Source organism: Poecilia formosa, unplaced genomic scaffold, assembly GCF_000485575.1.
Source record: "Poecilia formosa unplaced genomic scaffold, Poecilia_formosa-5.1.2 Scaffold433, whole genome shotgun sequence".
Lineage (NCBI taxonomy): Eukaryota > Metazoa > Chordata > Actinopteri > Cyprinodontiformes > Poeciliidae > Poecilia > Poecilia formosa.
In genome coordinates this window covers 29,301-55,529 of record NW_006800372.1, presented here as the reverse complement: position 1 = coordinate 55,529, position 26,229 = coordinate 29,301, and the positions used below count along the sequence as shown (strand labels likewise).

The 26,229-nt window shown below is 37.1% G+C and overlaps 1 protein-coding gene across 6 annotated transcripts in view; it reads left to right on the top strand.

The window, feature by feature from the left end:
- The window catches only part of LOC103155519 (attractin-like protein 1), a 128,996-nt gene that overhangs the window by 84,980 nt on the left and 17,787 nt on the right, over positions 1-26,229 (top strand). For 4 of the 6 annotated variants that reach the window (XM_016663630.1, XM_016663633.1, XM_016663632.1 and 1 more), the window contains 6 exons: positions 6,024-6,232; positions 8,444-8,618; positions 8,701-8,788; positions 11,045-11,291; positions 15,765-15,948; positions 19,537-19,691. In XM_016663630.1, coding sequence (XP_016519116.1) covers positions 6,024-6,232; positions 8,444-8,618; positions 8,701-8,788; positions 11,045-11,291; positions 15,765-15,948; positions 19,537-19,691 — 1,058 coding nt within the window. Of the gene's footprint in view, positions 1-6,023; positions 6,233-8,443; positions 8,619-8,700; positions 8,789-11,044; positions 11,292-15,764; positions 15,949-19,536; positions 19,692-23,493; positions 23,607-26,229 lie in introns of those variants that run through there. The other 2 variants (XM_007577230.2, XM_016663634.1) reach the window with 2 other exon arrangements.

Below are 26,229 nucleotides of genomic sequence, written 5' to 3'. Positions count from 1 at the left end.
TTTAAAAATTATAGCAGTGTGTGAACCTGGCAAAGGATTTAAACAGGTCTAAAAGACAGAATTAGCTGGTCCACTGTACATAAAGTCTTTTTAAGGAGAAACTCATCAAAATAAACTTTCAATACACCCTGGTGACTAGCCAAGCAAGTTCACCCTGAAAACAGACAGCATGTTGCTGAAAGAAGTCAACAACAATCCTAAAATTTTAAGGACCACAGCCGCTCACAAGCTAACATCCTTCAGACTCCCACTGCCTGTAATTACATATTTTAATTGTTTAAACACCAAATATACCTCAATTTGCATTATTACACAGTGAAAACTGTCTTAACACTACTGCAGAATGTAATGTCCAGTCTTTCTTATCTTTGCTTTTAGGTGTAGAGCAGTGACATGCAGTCAGGGGAGGCAGAGCCTCACCTGTCATCATGGAAAAATAATATAAAGTAATAAAATCATTTATAAAGATATTTTCACCCTGTGGTTTGTACTACAAAGTACCTATTTTTCATTTAATTTAACCAAATCAGATTTTTTTTCCCTTCAAAATTGCAGAATTTTCGCATTTTCCCATTCAAATGCTTGGAGGCAAAGCTGGTGAGGCAGCAGTGAGCTGAGCCTCACCTGGGATTGCGCAACCTCTCGCTAACTGAACCGGTTGCTATTCTATGAGAGCATGCTCTTCCTATCTGCACGTCGCCAATAAAATAGTTAAAAACATTTAATGTATGAACCTATTTTCCATGATTTAGCTTATGTATTTAATGTACTGTATTTTCATTGTAATCAACTTTGTGTGTAACATGATTCGTGTGATGAGAAGCGAACATAAACAGCAGAGAACAGATTCGAGGTGAGGCAGGCAGTTCTCGTGCCTCATCGCTGGAGGCACTCATGAACCCAGACAATGTGACTCCACAACTGCAGAGTAAGAGACAGTAACAACGAGCTAGCCATACAGTAGCTGCGCTGATACAGAGAGCAAGATAGACGTGGTTTTGAGTTGTACTTTAACGGTTTCTCCCTTTCCTGTTAAGCTCAACACAAAATTAAAAATATCTACATGTCTAAGTTTGATTGAGATAACGGAATTATTCTGCGGTGGTGGCGCAGCTAAGCATCACATGTTAAAGAATAGTCTTTTTGCCCTCCAGCATTGTACGCATGTGCGAAATTTCCTTATGTAAACAATAACATGCAGGGGGTCTAGATTTGTAAATCCGATTATAATTAAATCGGTTCCTCACCAGCTATGAACCTCACCACACGTCACTGGTGTAGAGCTAATCAGAAAGTGAATGGTGCTCCTTGGTTAGCCAATTGTGTGTCAACTAGCAATGTTGCTAGGTACATCATCTTCTCAAGCTGTGTTTTCTTTGAGATATTTTAGAAATAATACTCAAGTAAGTCAGTTTTCCACAAATAATTTGGAATTACCTTCCACAGAAAAATATCAGGTTCACAACATTTGTGAATCCTGAACCTGATTATTATGTTGAAACCTTCTTTTGTTTTGTTCATCTTAATAACTGAACTGCAGTGTCTGTATTTCTGTAAGATGATGGAGGGATGACGAATACTGTGTAGCTGTCAAATAGTAGTAAGAGTGCTGAAGACAGATGCATGTTTTCAATGCATCATTCAGTGAGAGCAGACTGGCAAAAACACTTCCTGCCTTTTAGCTTGATCTCTCCTTTACCAAAGTGAATTTAAGGCACTGGAATATCCATAAGGACACAGAAAATGGAACCATTTCAAGATGAACATAAATTAAGTTGAAGGATGGAACATTTCTTTCTTCTAGTTTCTAACAGCTGTTGTATGGTGAGAGATATCTTTATATTTACAAAGGATATTATTAATTTTGTACAATGCAAAGTGCAATCTTTCCAATGGAAGACTCCACTGCTGTCATTTCCTCTCTCGGAACAATTAAAAAAGGTTTATATGGGAAAACGTCATTGAAGATTTGATTGGATTTGACTATCCATGCCATGGTATTTTGCCATGGCATGGATAGTCATGCCATGGCAAAATACCATGAGATGCACCTGATACAGGTGCATCTCAATGAGCTAGAATATCAGCAGAAAGCTCATTTATTTCAGCAGATGAATCCAGAATATTATTATTTTAATTTTTGCCATGTATTAACACCATGGCAAAGCTGGTGTTAATACATTCAACACCAGCTTTGGCTTGAATTAAACAGACAGTATTGGGTGTTTTACAGGCATATAGTCCAGTTTTATAGCACAATCAAGTAGCTATGTTAACTTCAGTTGTCATAAAAAATGCTATATACTGTATATCAAATATGACTTAAAAGAAATTTGACTGCGACATTTAACACCTTGACATTGGACCTCTGTCTCTACAATGAGAAGTAGCTCCTATAATTAAGTCAGCAGTTCTCCCAGGTGTTTGCTAATTGCTGCTGGCTAGTCTGAAGGAGAAGACTGAGGGAGTTGTGGAGGAGAGCTGCTCTGTGAGGTGGAAGTTTGGTAGCTTGGAAAATGCAGCTCCAAGACAGAGCTTTGTCCTTAAAGGTAGGGCTAAATACACCCAGACATTTTACAAAGCTGAATGGTTGCCAAGGAATTTCGCAAACATGCATGAAAGGATGAAAGCAACACTCCAGGTATTGTAACGCTTGGGTTGTATTAAGGGAGGAGAAGAGGCGGCAGAAAACTCACAACCACACTGGTACTGGGAATTCCACAGTGTTGTCCTTTAATAAACTCTTCACCAACCTTACAAAGCCCGGTTGAACGGGCTTTGAAAATGAGCAGAGTCCAAACTACCCGTAACGTTACTAAAGTTAGACAGCTAGCATGTCCATGTAGCGACTGTAGCATGTTTCTCCCACGCTCTCTACAGAGAAGCAGTGGCGCATATACGTGACGTCATTAGAGATACTAGAGTATCTTAAAGAGATAGTACACAATTACGGCTGTTACAGTTTGTTTTTGATAAGGAAAAAACATTATACCATAATGGAAAGCTAAAAAAATGGATTGTCTCTTTCAATAATTTTTTGTAGTAAATGGATGACTTGTAATTTTGACTGAGTCAAAATAAAGCTGGTCAGACAATGAGGAGTACACACTGAGTCATAGCTGGTAAAGGTGTAATATACCTAATTTTCTACACCACATTGGCTGATTGAATGTTGATGAGATTTGCAAATACAGGATCTCCACCTATTTGTGATTCAATATTCACAGATTCATAGATTTGTGGATATTTCTGTGGAATGTAATTCCAATTTATTTGCAGAAAATCTGTCTAATCTTAGATTTGTTTCTAAGAAACTATCTGAAATAATAATAAAAAGAGAGGTTCCTCTCAGGTGCTGGAGGAACTACCTTAATATCTGTTTCGTTACCTTCCTAAAAAAAATGGTGTCAATCGCTTTTTGCCTTGGCAAAAAGAAAAAAAAGTCTCTGTCAGGATATGTGGTACGAGGTGGTGAGGAAGACGCTGTAGACCCAGGTTGGAGTGATGAAGGTGATATTTTAATGGTCACAAGCTCAAACAGTCCAAATACAGGCAGCACAGCAGAGCGGAAGGCAAAGGCTCAGCACTGGAAGCAACTGAACCAAACAGACTGGCACGAGAGCTGGCAGACGCAATACAAGACGTGTGAGAAGACGACAAAGACCCGACAAAGACAGAGACACATGTGACATTAAATACACAGAGGGTAATCAGGGAACGAGACATACCTGGGAACAATCAAGGGGAAGACAGGACAACATGGAGACTCACTAGACACAGAAACCAAAAATGAACACACAGAAAAAGTCAAATCCTTACAGGATTTGACTTTTTCATCGTTTCCTTCTTTGGAAACGATGACTTAGATAAAAGAAGAAAAAAAATCACTTTCGGCAAAAATGACACAGGTCATTATTTTTTACACAGGCTTGTCCCGTATTTGGCTGTTACATGTAGCATACTCTACAATTGTGTTTGTATAATAATTAGCAAATGGTCCCCAAGTACTTTATATAGTAGGCTGCCCTAGTCATTGTGTCACTCACGGTGTTGGTGTTGCGATATTGTGCCCAACTGCTTTCTGGGTAACACACACTAACGACACCCCGCAGTCACAGCGCCTTCTCCCATGGAATCTGAACAGAAAGAGTGTGTGCGACTTGTGTAAAATAATATGTAATAAAATAAAATTAATTACAATAATTAATAACTAAACCCAAACATGGGGATAATAATCTTAAACAGTACATGAATAACAAAATTAGTTATTCATGTAACATTTTGTCTAATTATTCATAATTAGACAAAATATTCCCACCAAAAATAATAAAACATCACATACCTGCATTCAAATAGCAGAAAATAGTAGTCAAAACAGGCTTTTTCTCATCAAAGTGTTCCACAGCGCCTGTTTAACCATGAACAGTACTATTTTCAGCACATGGATGTAGGATTTATTAGCAATGTTTCATGTAGCATAAGAGCAGCTAAATATCTGCTAACACAGTTCTACTGTTTAACAAAGTTCAAGTGCTCCAGAGCACATTATTTTACAAGAACAGTAATTAAACTAACACTTGTACTTAAAATACACTTATTGAACACAGAAAACAAAACTTCATACCTTCTCTGACGGAATCTGAACAGAAAGAGCGCGACGGGAACCCTTTCACTGACTATAATGGTATGACCCGTTAATCTTTCTTTTTAAACCCCGAACTGATACTCAAAACAACAATCCATGAACTCAATATGTTTGACAGTAAAGATAATAATTCACATTTTCATTCGCAACACATTAAATTTAAAATAAATAATAATTTCGAAACAGGAAGTTACCCACTGTTTTGCAATGGCTCTGTCGTCTTTTCAAAATAAAAGCTGCCGGTGCTCATATGATTTCCTACCGGAATAGCTTCTCGCTTGACAATCTAGTGTAATAACATCACAATGCTACAAATGCGCACAGACCACTGAAGTGGACACTAATGCATCATAAAATACACTATCAACTTCTGGCCATCGGCTGCAAATGCAAGAAATAATTTTTGTTAAATCCAATATGGCCAACAGACAAAAAGCATGCCAACCGACCCTGTCCCTCCTTCTACTGTAGTCGACTCTTGCAGGTAAAAAAAAATATTGTGACATCAGATAACCCCTAAAGAACAATACTACTGATGTATTTTTCAAATAGCAACTTTGTATTTGGAGAAAATTACAATTGATCACCTAAAAAAAATTAAATAAAAAATAAAAATTTTTGGCAAAAAAAATGTCCTACCTTTTTTATACCCCAACAAAAAAAAAAAAAGGAAAAAAAAAATCTGACACAAAGAATCATAATTCATGCATGAAAGGGATAAAATAAGATAAAATATTCCTTTATTAATCCTGCAGTGGGGAAATTTGTATTGTTACAGCAGTACAGAGGACAGAGCAGAACCAATATAAAAATCTATATATACAAAAAATACAAGTTAATATAGAAATACTGAAACAGTATAGTATGAAATATAAAAAATAAGTAGTGCTGAGCTGCACTGTAAGTTTGGTTAAATTGTATTTTCTGTATATAAGTACTGTGGTCTTCAAAAGAGCTCTTTTGATGTAAAACTAAGATGAAAATGAGTTTCAGTGCTCAAGGGACACTTACCATCCTGAATAAAAATAGATTATTCTTTCCCATAATTCTTTGTATTTGCATCCTGCAAAACAAATTTATGTAAAAATATTCATATTCATGAAATTTAACATTCATTTTTCATTATAATGTTTTAGATAATGAAAATGTATTTGATTAAACATTCAGGTATGACAGAAAAAGAATCAAACAAAGAAACAAAACTGTTAGTTTGCTAAGGAAACTGATTAGAGGATTTAAATAAACTTTCATTCTGATGGCTTTAGAACTACTTGATATTGAACATTATTACACCACATCCACAATACCTCAGGGTTTTCATTTCATGAATTAGCATCGCTGCACAGTTCTGAATGCGATTCCTGTCCGGCTTCCTCAGGATAAATTCCTGTCCCAACAACTGTTCGGGCCACGGCCGGTGCGGCGCGGGGAATTCAGAGGCGGGCCGCGTGTATTGCGAATGTGACGAGTACTGGAAAGGCGAGGCCTGCGCCGTTCCGTACTGCAGGGATGATTGTGGCAGCCCAGACCATGGCTACTGCGACCTGACCGGAGAAAAGCTCTGTGTCTGCAACGACAGCTGGCAAGGTGCAACGCTTCAGATCAATACACATCCATTTGTTTTTATTGTCAGAACAAAGACCACATTTCCCATAATGCCATGCACAGAGGTAATTTATTCAGATTGCTTTCTTTTGATCGTCGTTAATGTGGAAAAACTGGGAGGAGGTTTACCGACACAACATCACTGCTTAGTTGCTGCACATTGTCATCTTAAACATTATTTTTATGGAAAATGTTTAAAGTTGGATTGCTGTTTTAGTTCTTGGTAACACATTGGAGCATTTAAACCTTTTGAAGGGATGAACTGTCTTAATTTGAATGTATATTTATTATTCTTTGTAGTTTCCATGTAGCTATCTGCTAAACCTTATCCAGTTTTGGAGGGAAATTATCCATCAACCACAGATAACTGAATAATTCAATCAATGTTTTTCTTCATCTAAATTATCATCTCAAACAACAGATTAAATTTATTTAATTTAACATAGCATGTCTAAAACACGTGTTCCATTCAGTGATGGTGCACTGCCCTCTCCTGGGCTAATATCAGATATGCAGGAAGAATAAAAATGTTTCTTAAAATGCAAAAAATGTATATATTTTTAAATGAAATTTATTAAAGTTAAGATATTTATTCTAAACCAAAGTGAAAAGAGAATAAATGTTCATTCAGCTGTCTTCTTTGTAAAATACATTATAATTCATGCTATTTTTATTATTGTGAACACTAGTCAGAAATAGTATTTATGTGTAAGGATGAGTAAATGTAAACCGCATCTATGAAACACAAAAAAGAAGAAAAACCTGAACAAAATGGAAATTTGTGACAATTTTGAGCTAAACAAAGTGATCACTTCTTGTCTGGTCTGCAGTGTATTATGAAAGTATTTACGGTTAAAGGTTATAGAAATACATGATTTCCCTTCCCTTTCACAATTATCTACTCCTTTATCTTATCTATAAAGAAGTAGATAATTGTGAAAGGGAAGGGAAATCATGTGTTTCTATTCCACCCTCTTTAATCTCCATCTTGGGGCAATTATATAAAATTGACTTCACCTGTGTGTGCAGTTTACACTCGGTATAAGTCCAGCTGCCCTGTTCCGAGGCACTACTAATAATTATTGTTTAAGCTGGGAGGTTTGAATGCTAGATATTTAAACAATTTAGTGGTTTAAAAAAACAGCAAAAAACAGACAACAGTTGTAAGAAAAATGGAAATGTTATAATTCTACCTAGTATGAAATGAATTAGATGATGTAAATGGGCATAGAAACCCATTCTATGAGTGCTTGATAGCTAACTCTTTTCCTTTTTTTTATTCTGGTGGTGCCCTCTTGTTTTATGCCACCCTGGGCATAAACCCATTTTGCAAAACCTAGCACTTGCTTAAACTTTGATCTTTTCTGTTTTTAAAATAAAATACATGGTTTCTTTTTATGATAGGATTGGTAAGTAAAAGGTACACACTTGAAAATATTCAGTTTTTTTCCCTCACTTTTTCCATTCTGTTTTTCCCTCTGAGTTCAGCAGAAGATAACCTGCACCTGACACTTTCTTACTTTTATTTCACAGGACAAGAAGTGAAAAATCCATAGAATCACAAGTCAACCCCATCCAAAAAAATTGTTAAAAGACCTCAGAAACTACTGATCAAATTGTTTTAAGTTCCAGGGTTTGAGACCCTGGAAGCAAAGCATCATTAAATTACAGAAAGTCTAATGCTTTTGCTCAGTTCCATATCTGATGTGAATTTTGTATGTAGATAGGAAAACTATCAAATTTAGCTTCTTGAAACAGAAACATTACAATAAAAATGATCAGTTGAAAAAATACTAAAAAATACACTTAGGGCTAAAACAATTTATCATGATTAAAGAATTGTTGAAATAATCAACAACATCATAGTTTGCATTTAAAATAAAAAATGCAACCTTCTTTGTATTAACATATTATGTAAATATGTAAGTCTAGGTGAAATGAAAAATCAGCAGTTTGTGATTTTAAAAAAAGTGATTATCAGAATAATCCATTGAATGATCGAGTACTAAAATAACTGTTAGCTGCAGACTTAATACTTTGTACATACCTTTTTACTTTAATATAGTTTTAAATAAAAAACAAAACCTTAGCATCCAGTAAGAGTCATATTTCATAGCTAGTTTTGTAGAGAAGATGTTTCTAGCGCTGTAAATTCTTGTGTAAATAAAATGTGTTCTTCTCTCTGTGCGTCAGGTCCTGACTGCACCGTCCCTGTCCCCTCCATGAGGTCCTTCTGGATGCTTCCCAGCATCAAACCGTCGGCTCAGTCCCTGGGCCGGGCCTCCCACCGAGCCCTGGTGCATTCTGGGTTAATGTGGGTGGTGGGAGGCTACTCCTTCAACTACTCTAATTACCACATGATGCTCAAGTAAGCTCCACTGGCTAAAGTGAAGGTCTGTTTTTACTAAAAGTGACTTTCATGGCTGAAGTTTCTCTCTCTGTCTGCACAGCTACAACCTGGACACCAGCGTGTGGGACGTGGTGCCAGCCAGCAGCGGACCCCTCTACAGATATGGACATTCTCTGGCTCTCTACCAGGTAAAACAAACATAAATAGTTGAATAATTTTCAATGATACAACTCTGACAAGTGTTAAATTACAGTGTTGGACAACCAAGACAGTTTTTACATTCTGTTTAAAAAAGAGGATAGAGATAAAAATAATGTTTCTGACATTATTAAACTTTTTCTTGATTTAACTAGACACTGTACAGCTGTAGTATAAATTATAGTGCAAAGTAATAAATTGTATGACATCCCTTTAATAATCGTTTGCTTAAATAACTATAAGCATCTATGTAAATTACTGAACTTAGCACAGGAAGAAAAAAAAATCATGTTGGGTCGATTCTTTGCTTCTGCTACAATAATACTGCTTATGACTAACACTCATCCAGAAGGAAGACCTGTTAATTTTCTCTTCCCTGCTTCATTAAATTCTGGATGAAGAATGGAATGCCATCCCACAGTAATGTGTAACCAAGCTGATGACCAGAACGCCTTCTTCTCAGGCGTGGGTTTAACCAATTCTTCCCCAGTAAGCTCCGCTCAGATACTTCTCCAATTGCACATTCCCCTCCATTTTATTGAACCAAAATCCAATATCCCTAGCCAGAAATTGGTTCAAGTGATTTGATTGGCGGCAGACTTCATTCGTTGTTTGGCTCATGGACACCGTAATAATGCCGTTGTCAAATCAATAATTCCATGGTCAAACTTTAAGATTCAAACTTTTTGTCAATTGCGGCAGAAGAGCGCATGCAGCGTCAACTGGTTGGGGCAACCTGTGATGAACAAATAGTTGCAAGATTTTAGAGAAACCGGCTGCCCAAGGGTAGACACGCAAAATGACATAATTGAAGCATTGACCACAGCTCATTTAGTGAGAATCACACTGCCAATGGAAACACACCTAACTGAGCTAGTACCAAACCAGACATTTACCAGACATTACCAGACATTTTATTGTTTTTATAGTGAGACTTGACAAAGGAGCGAGGCTCAGGATGAAGAAGAGTTGGCAGGCTGTTCTGGCTTTGTTCTTATCCACCACTGATGCCTCTGTTTGATAAATTGTTAATCTGCCCTTATGTCTTGGTTTTTCAGGCCTTTATCATCCAGTCTAGTAAATTACATTAACAACAGTCTGCTTGGCATCCCTAGAGAGGATTTGGCAAGTTTTGCAACTAATTAAAGTTTAGCAAACTCTGCTGCTCAAGACCATAAATGCACTTTCTTTTACATATGTGGCAACAATTAAAAAGGAATAAAGTGGTTTTCTGACTGTACAGGATAATTAAAATAAAAAATATCGACCAAACACACAGTTTGTTACTTTTTGTTGTAAGTGTATTTAAGACAAACGGGACTGCTTTTGAAATGGTAGACATCGTATTGATATAAAGGTTTAGTTTTTTTGGTTTTGGCCCAATTTGATTTAGTATTAATTTTGGCCTCCTGAGAAAATAAATCTGTATTTTATTTTAAATAAATAAGAGTAAAATAAGAGTGTATGCATATTGTGTTATAGTTCGAAACCTCTTTGAATCTATGCCATTCAGTGTCTTTACTGTCTGGTAAAATAACAGATAACATTTCATCAGTATAGCATGGTCTGTATTAGTAATGTGATTGTAGCTCATTCTCAGTGCAGCTCTGGATGACACAATTTGAATTTCTCTGATCCTTTCCCTAGAGGAAGATAATGAAGGACAGTGCTTACTTTTCTAATGACACATCTGGCTCAGTCCTTACAATTAGAGGTTTCAATAAACTCCTGATTGAACAGAGCAGTTTGATGAAGTGCATTAGCACATCATCAGTGTGGTTCCAGCTGATGATGTTTAAATGAAGCTTCCTGGAAAATTTGATCACCTGCTTTACAAACTTAGAGCGTGATGAGTCTTATACCATTTAAATACAGGGTAGACTTTGGGGTCTAGGTAAAAATGTTTTTGGTGACCTTGACTAAAATGCATCAGGAGATGCAATTACAAGCTTCCCAATGCCAGAAATTATGCCACTGTTTTAGATTAAATTTAGATATACAGTACAAAACACATTTCAGAGAAACTTTTACATAATTTTTAGTATGTGAATTATCATGCAAACCTTTTATGCTTTTTAGACCTATTAGTAGAGAAACTATGGAAAACTTCCCTGAAAATCATCCAAAATAACCTCTGTAAAATGCATATGTAGCATATTCTCCGGAAGACAGAGTATCAACAAGAAGTGCAATGTTCCATCAGCAACACAACTGACAGTTCAGAATATGTTCTTCTCTTGTTCTAGGATTGCATCTATATGTTCGGCGGAAAGCTGGAGACAGGCCCTGCTAACATCACAGACGAGTTGTGGTTGTTCAACATCCCCACTCGTAGCTGGTTGCCACAGAAACCAGCTTCAGCACCTCTTTACGCCCTGGAGGGCCACACTGCTCACGTGGTGATCCTGCCCAACGGCGACCCGGTGATGTTGGTCTTCTTTGGGTACTCGCCCATCTACAGCTACATTAATAAAGTTCAGGAGTACAACATCAGTAAGTCAATTTTATTTGTAGGCTTTATGATCGTCTGTGAGTTTCCAAAAAACTGCTATAAAAATTTGAGGTATTATTCTTATAACACATTTAAGCAACAAAGCAATTCAAGGTGCACCTGTTGAATCTGGTATTGTTTTCTTTTCCTTCATCTCCATTGTAAATAGTGTTTTGTAATGCCATCTTAGCATAGCATTTTTACATTTGAGTTGGATTCAAGTTTTTCCCTTTATGGAACAGTTTGATTATTGACAAATTACTGAGGAATGCTTATATTTAGCTGTTGATGTTTATGTTTGTATCTTTGGTACCTCTTTTTTTATCTTATTGTTTCAGCATTTCTTATTTTCACTTTCATACTTTTTCTTTTTTCTGTCCTGGCTCTGTACCATCCTTCGTACTTCTTACTTCAATTGTTCAGTCATGAACAATTGACTAAACAAGCACACATGTCATCAGAATACTTAAATCAGGGGAAATCACCCATCTCTCATTTGCTTTTCTTACTTCTTGGGGAATAAGGTAACTTATCTTGGGGAAAAGATGTTCTTAGGACTTGCATCAGCTCCATACATACACATACATGAGACACCTGTACAAGAATATCTGTTAAACTACATATTAAACCAACTAAATATTGTTGTGTGCAATAATCATCCACAGGACAGTCCTTTTTATTTATCTCTGATAAAGCATCTGCTAAACTGAGTTGTTTGTCAGATCTGAGCCAGTAGATGGCAGTGTTGCAGTGTTGACATCAAGCAGCTGAAATCAGAAGAAGACACACATGCTCCCTTCTCAAAACACACAGAAAATTTGTAACTTCTGTACAAATGGGAGACTTTATTTTAGTGCATTCATCCCCAACCATTAGTAGTCTAATCCTAACCTTAACCAAAACTTAACTCGCTTCATACCTCTTAACTTAACTTTTACAGCAGAGCTGCAAAAAAGTTAGGACAGGGAAAATGTCCTTAATTTCTGCGAATTATTTCCCTTTGTTGGGAGAATATGTGAATGTGGTCCTCTATATGCAGGATTTACAAGTACACACACACACGCACGCACGCACGCACGCGCGCGCACACACACACACACACACACACACATATACACAAAAACACAGAGCCAAACAATGACTCACACACAATGATGCACAGTGAGAGTGGTGATTAAGAGGAGGTGGCACCCAGGACAGAGAGAGGAATGTGACTAATGAATCCACTGCCTTCCTCCTCTCCCCCACCTTCCCATTTTTCTCCTCTTTTCATATTCCTCTTTCCAAACATTCTCCTCCACCGCTCACATCCTCTCAGTTTTGTTCTGCATCTTTTTCCTTTTTTATCTGCCAACCTCGACCTCAAACAGCTTCACTAATCACTCTTGGTTGGTCCTCATCATCTTTCTCTCCACTCCCTTCAGTATTTCATTCACATCTGTCTGTCACTTTCATGTGCTGCTACATCTGTTGCTGGCCGCCCTTCTCTTTCTCTGACATTGTCATAGTCCGTATGGACCATCATTAGACCTCAGAGGGAGTGACGAAGAGTCAGCCTGCAGGAGAACGAGGGGGAGTAGAATTGGAGTGTAAAATACAAGGTAGCAGGATTTAATGACCACAACGAGAAGCCGGTTTACACCAATTAGGTGCCAGAGATGAGATATAAGTTGACCTTCTTCTTCCTCAACATCTGTTCTCTGTGGTCAATGTTTCACCTGTTCTTTCTTGCTCTTTTTACATTTTCTTCATCTTTTGCACCTTCACCCCTCCCTACCCCATCTCAATAAATCATAGAAACACCTTTACTGTAGTTACAGCTGCAAGGGATTTGGTGTATGTCTCTAAAATCTTTGGACATGTGAAGACTGAATTTTTTGTTGCAGCACAAGCTCAGGTGGAACAGAAGGCATCTCTGAGCATCAGTTTTCAAGTCTTGCATACATCATCGGTTGGATTTATGTCTGGACTTTGACTGGGCCATTGTAACACATTTGATCTGAACCATTCCATTATAGCTCTGCTGTTGTCCTGCTGGAAGATAAATCTCCACCCCACTAGCTGCGTCTCCATTGCAAATGTGTACAAATCTTTTTCAATATTCTCGTTAATGTAACCCTCCTCCCCCACTATTTTGCTATTATAGTATTTTTATGAAATACGAAATGCAATTAAAGTCATATGTGAACAAGCTTGTTCATATAATAAGTCATTATAAATTATGGGGTGACAGATATAAACATGCTATGTGTTTCAACCTAATGCTGATTTATCAGCCATCAAGGAGACGTTGGAATTTTATTCAGGCATTGGAATAACAAATCCCTTATACTTGAGAACAGTTACGTTTTGGGGAAATTGCAGTCAGCAATTTCACTTTTGAATGACAAACTCCACTTTTGATGAACTTTGTGGTGCAGTAAGGCCTCTAGTGGAGCCAGCTGCGCATTGTACAAGAATGCCAGTGCCTACAAATAAGCTGCTGCATGCCATGACTGTAGCCTGGGCACCTATTTCCCATAAAGTTCATTTTGATTCTCATTTCCCTTGAGGCCTCAGTCTGGGTATTCTCCCATTCTCCCATCCTCTGGTAGAATTTCCTCAGGGTCAATCAGAAAACAGAAGGACAAGTTGTGAATGATAATGTTGATTTTCTGGCTGTTTTAGAGATGTGTTCTGCCAGTAGTTTACCATTGGTTAAAAAAACAGTAATTCAGGGCACGTTTCCAAATACTGACCAATTAAATTAGGAGCAATTGGAATGATTACGACATTTTATTTTTAGCAAAGATGCCCTTTGGCTTGGCACTTCTCTCTTCACAGTAGAGGATGGTTGTGTATAGCTCAGGCAATTTTTTTGGTTCTGTACAAATGTTAGCAACTAGGTAAAATTTAACTTCAACAGAGTCTATATCTCTAGCAAGCAATTGTTTCTCAACAGACAAGACAAAGCATAGAACAATGGTCTAGTAAAAACCAGGCTAGAGTGACTGGCGTGATGCGAAAAAGAAATGTTTCCATTTTAATTTTGCGAAACACATAAATTTTGGTACAACTGAAAAACCACCTCATCCTAGCACAAAAATTTCTATTGAAAACCGTAATTATTTGCCTAAAATTGCTGCGATTTTATTTAGCAAATTTATTTAATCCAATTTGCGCAATTTCTCAATGGAAAAGCAGCTATGTTAAGTCTTTCCTACTGAATAAAATCCTCCCCAAGCATGATGTTAGGGCTGTATAATTTTATTGATTCTACAATATTTTTTTTCCTCAGAAAGTATCAATTTTTCATCTGCAAGTATTGATACATTAAATTAAATTTTATGTCAAATCCATATGAATTAAATGACAGCTATCACACATGACATTTTATACCCAGTTGCACATGTACATTAAAAATCACTTAATGAAACAACCAGTTACAATTAATTAAATAATAAAATAGATAAATTACATTATCTAATATAAGTGAATAAGACAAAAAAAGTAAATTGTCTGAATAACCCCAAAGCCGCAAACCACAAAGCCACACAATTAACATTTAAATTATATAATTTGCTGAATGTCATAATATATATCATATCGTGAAGAGAATATCATGTACTGTATTGTATCATGAGATTAGTGTATTGCTACAGCCCTACATGATGCTAGTGAATGCTATGTGTTAGTTTTCTGCAAACAAAGTGGGGGTCATCTGTGCAGAGTCTCTTCCTAAAGCTGCCCCCCTGAAGAAACAAATCTAGGAGCCTTTTATAGTGTGCAGCTGGGTCCCATCATTGTCTGATTGGCTTGGTGAATTTCTGCTGGTCCAATGGGGTTGCTGCTCTTCAGCCTCCATCAGACAATCAGCAGTGTGCTCCCACACTTGAATCTGCATAAACAAAACATCTAAAGTGTAGATTAGGTGGTGTTATGGCCTCTGGCCAGGGGCCATAACAAACACCTAAGAGGTTTTGATTTAAAACCTTCCCCCATATTTCTATGGGTATACCGGGTAACCTACAGGTACACCATATAGCCTACAGGTAATTATTCTTATTGTTGGAGCTGTTTGTGTTGTGATGCAGATTAAAATTCAAGGTTTTTTTAAATTTGGTTCCACAGTTTTGTTTTTATTTGGGGTCAGGTCTCTCGATGACAGCATGTTTTACTTACTCTCTGTGTCCATGAATTATTCACCATGTAATCCATCGATCTGTTGCCCTACCATCTAACTGTAAACCATTTGGCTTATCTCAGAGTTTTGCTAATTTTGTCTCCATATTTTTCACTTTTTACTTTTTAGTCTCACCTCTAAAATGAAAATTGATTCTGTTTGTTCTTTTCATCTTGATATGAGCGTAAAAAGCTAAACTTGCCAAGACATCAAAAACTTTCTAAGTAATAAGCTTCGGCCTGCAGGTTGGAGTGTGTGTGTGTTCTTCATTAATCAGCTGCATCCATCATCGCCTCCTGATTTTGTGTTTCAGGGTCAAACTTGTGGCAGGTTGTGTCTGTCGGAGGCGCCGTGGTTCAGGGAGGTTATGCCCACAGTAGCGTGTATGACCAGGCCGGTGGCTGTGTGTACATCCATGGGGGATACACGGCGCTGAGCAACAATAAATACGGCCTTGTGGACCACATGTACCGCTACGTCGTCTCCACCAGAACATGGTGAGAGAAAGAAGCACGGCTTTCTGACACTATGCTGACTTTGGAGTTAAATACATATTTTTACCTCTCTAAAAATTACCTTTCTAAAAAGTGTGTTTCCCCTTGCAGACACAGGCTTAAATATTTCTGATCATAACACAAATTTCAATGTCAGACACAGATAACTTTAGTAAATACTAGAATTAACCAAAACTGGTACAATATTTCAAAATTTCAGGTCCCAATAGTTTGACAAAATCTGTGGGTGCAGAAAAAATATATTGCATAGAGAATTGTAATTCCTTGTCCTGGGAAATGTGAATTGATTCAAAATGCTAAAAAAAAAGATTGTAGTAAGCTTAATTTTTTTGTTAAATTATATGTGAGCCTTTTCTATATTTCCATATATAGAAAAGGCTATATGTGAAAATTTAAGTTACAGAAATGTACAAATCTATTTTTGGTTAAATATAAATTAATTTGATACTGTATTGAACGTTATATAATTGTTAAAGAAATGTTTTATTTGATTACAGTGTGTTTTCTTCTTATCAGTCACATAACTTAAACACTCTGTAGACCTTTTGAATGGAGAAATTGTTTTCTGAATTAAGAATTGATTCTGAATTGAATCATGAACCTAAAAATTAACATTGAAATTAATCACGAGACACTTAAAGATTCACATCTTTAATACCTATGTCATGCTAGTAGTTAACAGTATTATCAACATTGACTAGCAAGAAATGCTAAGCTAAAGATTCTCCCACATCAGCTGGGATCAAAGAAACATTTCATGTTTTATTTAATATCGTTTCCTTTTTCTTCTCAGTTAGTAATTTCTTCAGATTATATTGGGTGTTTACTTGAAACAAACGTAGGACAAAGTAAGATGGGATTTTAGAAGAACCAATAACGTCTCCACTGTTGTGATTTCTTCGCATAAAAAGCTGGAGTTAGCAGAATGGGGCTCTACAGCATCAGTTTTTTTTTTTTTTAAAGAAAAATCTCTTGTTTATATAGCCTACATACATACATCCCAAAATGGATATGTTAAAAATCTTCACTTTGAAAACTATTTTAAAAAATCCATATTTTATTTTCCTGTTTATTAAATGAAAATCTGTTTTTTTTTTAGTTTTGTTTTTAGAATATTTATATCAGTGGGTGTGTTTCTGAGTGTGTATTCTGTTACGGAGTGAAAGCTTCTTCAATCAAGATGGAAGCTTAGATGTATTTTTTAAATGAAAAAATAGCGACAGCTATTCGGTTCCCAGCAACCAAAATCAACAGAAGCAAGACAGTGACAAAAGACAGAGCCAGATCCTGTTAAGGATTCTTCAAAATAAGAATTCCTCTATCCAAATAAATCATGTCTCACATTTAAATATGTTTCACTTAAGCTTTTGTAATTATATACAATCATGTTAAATTCAATTAATAATAATCATCATGTAAATTATGCTTAACATATAATTGTAAATCAGTCACTTATCACGCATATTATACTTAACAAATAAGTGTAAAGAAGTCACAACAACTACCCTTTGAATTGCATTAAATAAGTCAGAACTTATCATGAACCAGCCTCCCATTACTGCATTACAAGAACATTTTCCAAAGTCCGTCATCTCAAATGACACAAGGGAGCAGCATTTATTTCGTATTGGAAAGTGAGAGCCACAGCAGGTTGCTTGGGTACAGCAATGCATTCATCGTGGTGACTTGTGCATGTGCTCAATGTGAAGGGAGCAAGACTAATGGAGCTGAGCTTCCTGTTTCAGTCATCCATCTGCTTAAAGTCACCTGAGGTCAAACCTCCTGTCTGACTCTCTTCTTCTACTGCTCTGATTCTCCTTTAAACAATTAGTTTATTCTGTTTTATGCTCCATGGGTCCTTAAAAAGTGTAGAATCTAAGATGAATAGTTTTAAATTTTGCATAAATTACTTAATTCTCTTTTGCATTACCTCAGTTCACTGAACCAACATTTCAATATTCTCATTCAGGGATTTCTGATAGGGAGCAGAATTTATTGTTTCATTAGAAATGGCAGATTATTCAAGTCCTAAAGCAGCAAAGCAGACTCAGATCGTCAACCACCAACGTATCAAATCTCAGTTTGATATTTTTCTGAATTGTTAGTGTTACACTAAATGCAGTTAAGTGCATACCTTTCAAACAGCTCCAATTTGATTTCAATAATCAGATATCTTCCTTAAAGTCTTTGAGAATATTACAATGCTTTGTTTTTTATGGCAAATGTGAAACTGACTTTTGTGTTCCAGTGAAATTAAACAAAAATAAATCAATAAAAAATGTAAATTATGGTGGTTAATTCATGTTTTAACAATGGGGGTTACGACTCGTCATGTTTGTAAAGAGAAAGGGTCCAAATCTTGAACAAAAATGGTGGTAAAATGTAATATATCTTCCCAAGATGCATTTTCCTTGGAATATTTTAGTTATGCTCACGAAAAAAATCTAAGCAGAAAATCTGTGAATACTGAACCCTTCAATGCTGAGTTGGAAAAGGTCCCAAAATAGGGTATAACAATCAAATAAATATTTTTATTTGCAGAATTCATTAAAATACTTAATGACCAAGACAAATAAACTGAGATGCAGTGTTTATGTTCACATGTTTGAAATAGTTCTGTCTTGTGTACAAAAAGGAAAAAAGTAGCAACAAGATGGTGACAACAAAATGTCTTCCAGCTGAACCAGTTTATCAAAATGTTTACATTAACACTTTTTTGTGACACAGAATACCAAAAATAGTTCCCAACAGCGAGTTAATTGAAAAAAAAAATGTATCAGTATCTATTTCTACAGATGTTTGATAATTTTTTTAAACCAACCAGCAATGAGATTGAGGAAATAATTCTGCAATTGGTTGAAGTAAAGTCAGGTTAGTAGTTGATTTTTTTAACTATATCCAAACATGTACTGTAAGCAGCCTGCTAAACTAATGCAGATAACTCTTCTGAAGGTGATGTGGGGCCAAACTGTCCTCAATCTGTCTAGAATGTGTTCAGACCAGTTTTAAGCAATTCTCATCTGTAATCATGCAGTACCAGACAGATCCCAATGTCAGCTTTGAAGGGAAATTAAGCCAAATGAAGAAAATGACTCCTAGCATCTCTTTAGTGAAGTTTGAAGACCTTGAAGACCCTCTAGCCAATTGGAAGACCTTTACCCAGCAGGACACTCAACAAATGCATTACAATGTAATATTACAATGTTTTTTCAGCAAATTTATCATCATTAAAGCTCATTAGCGTGTTCTCTGAGACATAGTTTCTAGATTGCAATGAGAGTGGCTGCAGTAACTTAAGAAGCCACAGTTGTCACCTACGTGACCCTAAATCTCAGAGAAGTCTCACACAGCAGAACGAGTCCTCCTTATGATACCTGTGAGTGTGTTTCTAAGTGTGTGTTCTCGGCTCCAATGACCGAACAGCTGGCACGAAGGGCAGTCACCGTAGGCCGGGTCACACAACCAGAGAGCTACCTCCAACAACATGCCATCGCGTCTGACACATATTCTTGACAAACTAGTACTCGCCATCTCCTGACTATAATCCCTCCTCTCTATGTGTGTGTGCAGGTTGATTCTCAGAGAAAGCAGGTTGCCACGGTACCTCCACTCGGCGGTGCTGTTGAGTGGCACAATGCTGGTGTTTGGAGGAAACACTCACAATGACACATCTCTAAGCAACGGAGCCAAGTGCTTTTCTACTGATTTCTTGGCATATGATATAGGTAAGAACAATTCCTGGAGGTATAATAAGTGGGATCTTTTCCCTCCTCAGTTTGCAGCTTCTGGGATGTCAGTTGCTGCAGTCTTTTTAAGCATGAACTGTCAGCATCTACAAGGACCAACACTCAGGGCGTGGGGGCACGGCGAGAATTACAGTGCCTTACAAAAGGTTTTCACACCCTTTGAAATTATTCACTTCTTTCACGTTATGGCCAGTGACTGCAAAGTATTTTACTGGGCTTTTGTCTGATGGACCAACACAGAGTGGTGCATATTTGTCAAGTGAAAGGAAAGAAAAAAGTTTTTTACAAGTAATTATCAAAACCGTGTGATGTGGATTTGTATTTAGTACCCCAGAGTCAGTTGGTAGTACCTTTGATCATACAGGCTGCAACTATTTTCACACCTTATAATCCATAGACTTGACTCAATTGGGGACCAATTTCTTTCATTTTCAGCTGATGCAGTTCTCTCTCACATGGCACTGTGTCAAACTATCCAAACCCCTTGAAAAACTTGTTCCCTTCCTTGTCTGTAGTGGCACTGTGCCTAGAACCATTGAAAGAAAACCAGTAACACTTTATTTGAAGAGGTGTGCATAAGACTGGCATAACACTGTTAAAAACATGACATAACACCTGTCATGAACATAAAGAAGTCTTTATGAATGTTTATGACATTGTTTATGAATGACACTTCAGTTGTCATGAAGTTTCATCCGGTAAATAATGACACTTTTAATGCAAAGTTGCTCTAAAAGTTGCATTGAAAGTCCATTAAAAATGCCAACTTTGCATTAAATTATCATAATTTACAAAATCATGCAAGTTGGTACTTTTAATGGACGTTTAATGCAACTTTTAGAGCATCTTTGCATTAAAAGTGTCATTATTTACCGAATGACACTTCATGACAACTGTCATAAACATTCATAAAGACTTCTTTATGTTCATGACAGGTGTTAAGTCATGTTTATGACGGTGTCATGTCAGTCTTATGTACACCCCTTCAAATAAAGTGTTACAAGAAAACCTCTGAAGAAGACACTGAGCCTAACTATCTCCGTCACAAAATGTAAACAAAAATGGAGAGGCATCAGATTTTAGAGGTTGTAAGATTTCTCTTTTGTCTTTGGTAAAAGACCAAGTGCCAGCTTCAATATGTAAAAATCTGTGTTAGGATTTTTCAGAACAAAAACAATGTTTTTGTCACACATATTTCCTAGTTGAAATAATATATAAAACAAAAGAGTTAGTTGAATTGCCCAAAGTGGTTCATAACAAATGAAATAAAAGTACTGTAGTGCAAATGAAATCCCTCGTAAAATAAAACAAACAAAAATACATTCAGACAGGACACACTGAAAATAAACAGAATGTGGGGGCTGGAGACCATGCAACTCAGGAATGGTATGGATGATTAAAGATCTCATTACGTAAAACCCAGTTGCATCATAGAGCAGATGGCAAGAGTGTTTGCACCTCTTCTCAAGACAGAGAAGAGAAAGACGAGGAAAACACTGGGAGAGAAAGAGAGGGATTATAGCATTTCTGTACATGAGCAAAGCAGCAGGGAACAGAGATCAACTCAAGAAAGATGAATGCTTATTTATTCAGAAAGTGGCCCAATACTGCAGAGTAAAAAATGTCTGAACACAACAGAACATGGAGGAGAATTCTTGCAATGCAGGAGATTTGTTATAAAATACATATTGAGTTAATATGCTGAAACTAGAGAGGGATTAATCAGATTTATGCCCAGTAATTGTGATCTCCTAACTTTTTCAAATGACAGTTTTAGTTGGTTATTTTAGTTTCCACTTAAGAGATCTGGTGTAGAGTCAAAGTGCAAATTCTACTGTTGTGGTCATAGTGAACCTTTGTTCTGCCCCAGTCACTAATACCAAAGAAAAATCATAAGAACTGTTCCCCAAATTTGTTTTACTTGCTGTATCTCTATGGGTATCTCTATGTCTTGAGTTTGAAGGCCTCATTGGTATTGTCTCTAAGCGATAAATTTGTAGTCTTGTTGATGTTTCCTACACAGTAAAAGCCTTCCCTTTTGTTCTTTCTTATACCCCTTAATCATACATCTTACCTGACACTTTTCTCCACCCATTCCAACCAGATTGAACACACTCCTTCACCGCTTTTCCACACTCTCCGTTGATCTGGACTTTTGACCTTCAGTACTTATGCTCTTCTACCTTCTTTTCTTCTACCAGTCTGCTGTTGTCCCTCTCATTTACATAATTGTATTCTGACTTGCTGCAAGCTGAAGCTTTTTTTCCCCAGTTATAGTTCCACCTCTCAGTGCTGATCACAATGTCATCTGCAGACATCATAATCCAGATTCCTGTCTAACCTCATCTGTCAACCTGTCCATCATGAAAACAAACAAGAGGAGGCCTACATGCAGTTTCACCTTCAGCTTGAACTTCTCAGTCACTCCTACAGCACACCTCACTGCTGTCTCACATTCATGTCCTGCACCACTCTGATGTGCTTCTGTGTCACACCGGACCTTTTCAAGCAATATGCTTTCTCTGAAATTACAGACACCCTTACAGCAAAACGTTGTGTCTGTAGCACTCTTCTACTTTGGCATTTGCTCACAAATGCTGACATTAGCCTGGCTTCCACTACTTTTTTCCTACAGCTTCATTGTAAAACTCATTTGCTTTATTCTTCTTTAATAAAGCTAATGAGTCTTCAGTCCATCTTCCTTGTTCTTGATAGTTGGCACCAGAACACTTTTTTCTTCCAGTTCTCGGGCATCTTCTCACTTTTCCAGATGTTGTCCAAAGGTCTACTGCCACCTCTCCTACGCACTTGTATTAAACCTACAGTACATGTTTTGGATTAAAAGTGTAAGTGTCACCACAGGTTGGAGGCCTGATTTAGTATTTTTTAATATGTAATTACCAATACTTAAACAAAAAAGCAGGTATTTTGTTGGTTTGCTTCTAAAAGAAATCTGTTTGCTTATGTGCACTGTTGTTTATTAGGTTGCTTGGACATGCTATGTATTTAAAAAGAACTAAGGAAAATATTTTTCTTTTCTGAGTTGAGTTGTTTTGCATATTTTTGAGGCAAGAGGAAGCTTCAACCACTGAACTAAAGTTGAATATCTCGAGATCAATAAAGTGGTATGGAGGACAGACAGAGCACTATTGTTAAATCTCCAACCAGAAGAAGACTCTGATATTATACATTGTAATATCTAATGACTCATTGTTGTTCTGAATCAGATGCTCACTTTTAGTTTTGTCTTCTATTTTTTCCTACTATTCTCTGCAGCACATAACACAAAGTTCTGATTGTGAGGACGCAGATGAAATAAGGGAGTAAGAGTATTTGGGGGCAAGGGGTATATGTAGAGTTAGAAATAAAGAATAAATGAAGCAGGGATTTGGGGAGAGAAAAGAAAACACACTGCTGCAAAAGAGAATCGCCTTAAGACAATAAAGGTGAGGCAGGTAATAAGACTGTGAATAAAAAGCTAAATTAAAAGTGGTAAACATTACATAGCTTCACAGTCTTAAGGTTCTCAGATTCAATGGTGTTTTTTCTATTAGGGTTCACCGTAAATGTATGTCTTTATATGTCCAATGCTTTTGCATTAATGTCCTCAGTTTTTATAAATGTCATGAATTGTTAATTTGCAAGTGACACAAAGATATGCAAAGGGAAGATTTGTAGCAAGAAAACACACAAGAAAAGTTTAATTGATTTCAAACTTAATTTCAGTTGGAATAAAGAAAAAAATTGGCTCCATGCAGACTTTGTACAACCTTCATTACAGGGGTGGTGGCTGATGTCATGAAGTGAGCTAAAGACTAGGAGGCCCTTCCAACCTCAAACACCTGGAGCTCATCACTAAAGATAAATTGTCAGCAATTATTAAAATGCTTTACTGTAAAGCTGCCATTTTTTTTCATTGATTGTTTAGGAAGACATAACTATTTACTTGACACCTAAATTATTTTTGACACTTCTTTTACATTGTATTATCTACTGATTCATGTCTTACTTTCAATCATAAATAACTTTTTTTTGGCTAAATAAAATAAATACAAATATTTACAAATCTATTTCTGTTTCTATTTCTGTCAGTGGTATGGATAATACATCTCACACTTCAAAAAGGGCACCAAGTGCCCATGGGGGCAAAGAAAAATCAGGCTTGTGAAAACTCATTTATAATAACATATTTAAATGAAAATGTGTAAAATATATTAATAGATATAATCTATACAAATGAAAAATATTAATTTCCTCCAGTCCAGTCTTAGAGAAACTGTGAGGTTCCTCTAAGCACCACACAGGGTAAGGTAGATGTAATTTATTTTGCTGTTGTAGACAGAAAAAAGTAGCAAAGCATCATTTTCATGCAGACATTCACTACTGAGGCAAAACTTATCTGTATGAACAAATAAAAAACATCAGCTGTCCCGCACTCAGCTGTCAACCAATGTTCGCTCTTCTCCCCATCCACGGAGCCTTTCAAAATAAAACATTTCCAAAATATTTCACATTTTCATAACTCCAATTTTCAGTCTTACACTCACGTGAAAATGTTCTGCAGACTTTGAGGATTTTCTGATGTTAAGTTTGTCCTAGTTAGTTTTCCTTAGGAAAACAAAACCAGTCAGATCTTTTTGTGGTTTTTAGGGATTTGATCAAACAAGTACATGTAAAAACAGTACAATAATAAATCTTGTTCTAATAGCAGACCAAATAATGAATCCTAGTTGTGTTCTAGGATTCATTATTTGGGTCCTGGTATGATAATGTTCATTAATTCATTGTACTTTGTTTCTTCATTTTATTCCCCATCAATCTGTTGTCCAGCCTGAACTCCTGTTTTTACTCAGGGAGTCCTGTCATCTCGTGTGGTCTGACATTTTCACTCCCATGAGGCCGCCAGGAAGAAGAATAAAAGAAAAACTTGTATTGAATTCAGTGAAGTTCTTCTGAAGACCCTGTGCCCTCTGCACTATCTCTGCAGGACATGGTTAATTAGCTCAACCTGCAGAAGCTGCTTCCCACCATCCTTGCTATCGTCTTCATTTACTCTTTCTTTCCCTCTGAGCCTTCCTGTGCATGCTGCAAGCGGTGGATCGGCGTGCTAATTTGTTTTTTGTTCTTTCGCTGCACTAACCTTGGAGGGGCAACATGATGTTATTAGCATCTCCTGCTCCTCCACTGCCACACATTAGATTCTGCTTGACATGGAAAGCACTTAAATCATTTGGATTTAATTCTCCCCTCTCTCTCTTCAGCTTCCACCCCTCCAACTCCCCCACAAGAACCCTGCTACCCTCACGCTTCTAATTAGATTTTGGGGGAAAATGAACTCTGATTAAAAAATATGGCCCTCTCCAACTTGACACCCACACACTGTTTGCTGCACACAAACAGCCACAAACTCAAATACTCTCTGAAAGCTTGTTTTTTAAGATGGCAACAGGGGGCGATGCTGTTTGGTTCTCCTCTTCTTCCTCCTCTTGGCTTTCTTTCATCAAGTCCCCTATTAGTGCAGATCAGATCAACCTGTCAATCAGAATCCCTGCCTGCCTGCTTCGATCTGGCCTGGCGATTATGCGCTCTGTCCCACCATGAATTATTAACAAATATTTTCTCATATCCTGAGAGGAAATTAAAATCTTTGTTGAAAAGTGGGTTATAAATATCTGTGTGTGTGCATGTGCGTGCGTGTGTGTGTGTATGTGTGGGTGCGTGTGCGTGTGTGTATGTGTGTGGCTTATGAAATGTGTTTTAAGCCTTCAGTTTAGCAGCTTCACACCAAGTTCATGTTGGTAAAACTGGGGGTATCCAGTGCGACGAAAATGAAACTTGAAGATGAAATGTTACTGAAAGTTTTTAGCTGCAGATGCTGTCAGATGAGGTTTGGAATACATCTGAAACTTTCTAATGAGAGTGGGGTTTGGATTCACAAATGTAAATGTTTTTGGTTTTGATAATGGCAAAAATATTTGGAAGTAAATCCATGACATTTGATTCGGCTGGGAATCAGATGTCGCCTAAAAGTAATATTACAATAACCATTTCATTTATTGTGATTTCTGATGTGTATCATAATATTAGGCCTGTCACCATAATAGACTTCTCTGTTATGGTGGAAATATCACATAACACTACCTGTGGAAATGAAACAACTCTTCCTCAAATCAGCGGAGAGGTCGTACACCCTGCACCAAACAGCTCACCCTGGATCGCTCAGGGCGCCAAGCCAAAACCAAAGTCTCACACTGCAGATTCCATGAGACGACTAACGGGGAGATCCCCTCACCTGGACGAAACAGCGTGGCCGGCTCTGAGCCGAAACCCACCTTCAACTTCAACACCTGCTCTGCCAAAGAATAGCAAACAAGCAGCTGAAACCAAAACGGCCCCACTGACTCCGCTCCCAAGGACAACACGACCAACCCAAGCCTCAAAACATTCAGACTCCGTGGGAATCCCACTGAAAAACAGATTTTCTGCACTCCAGCCTGAGCCTTTGAGTGAAAACCCA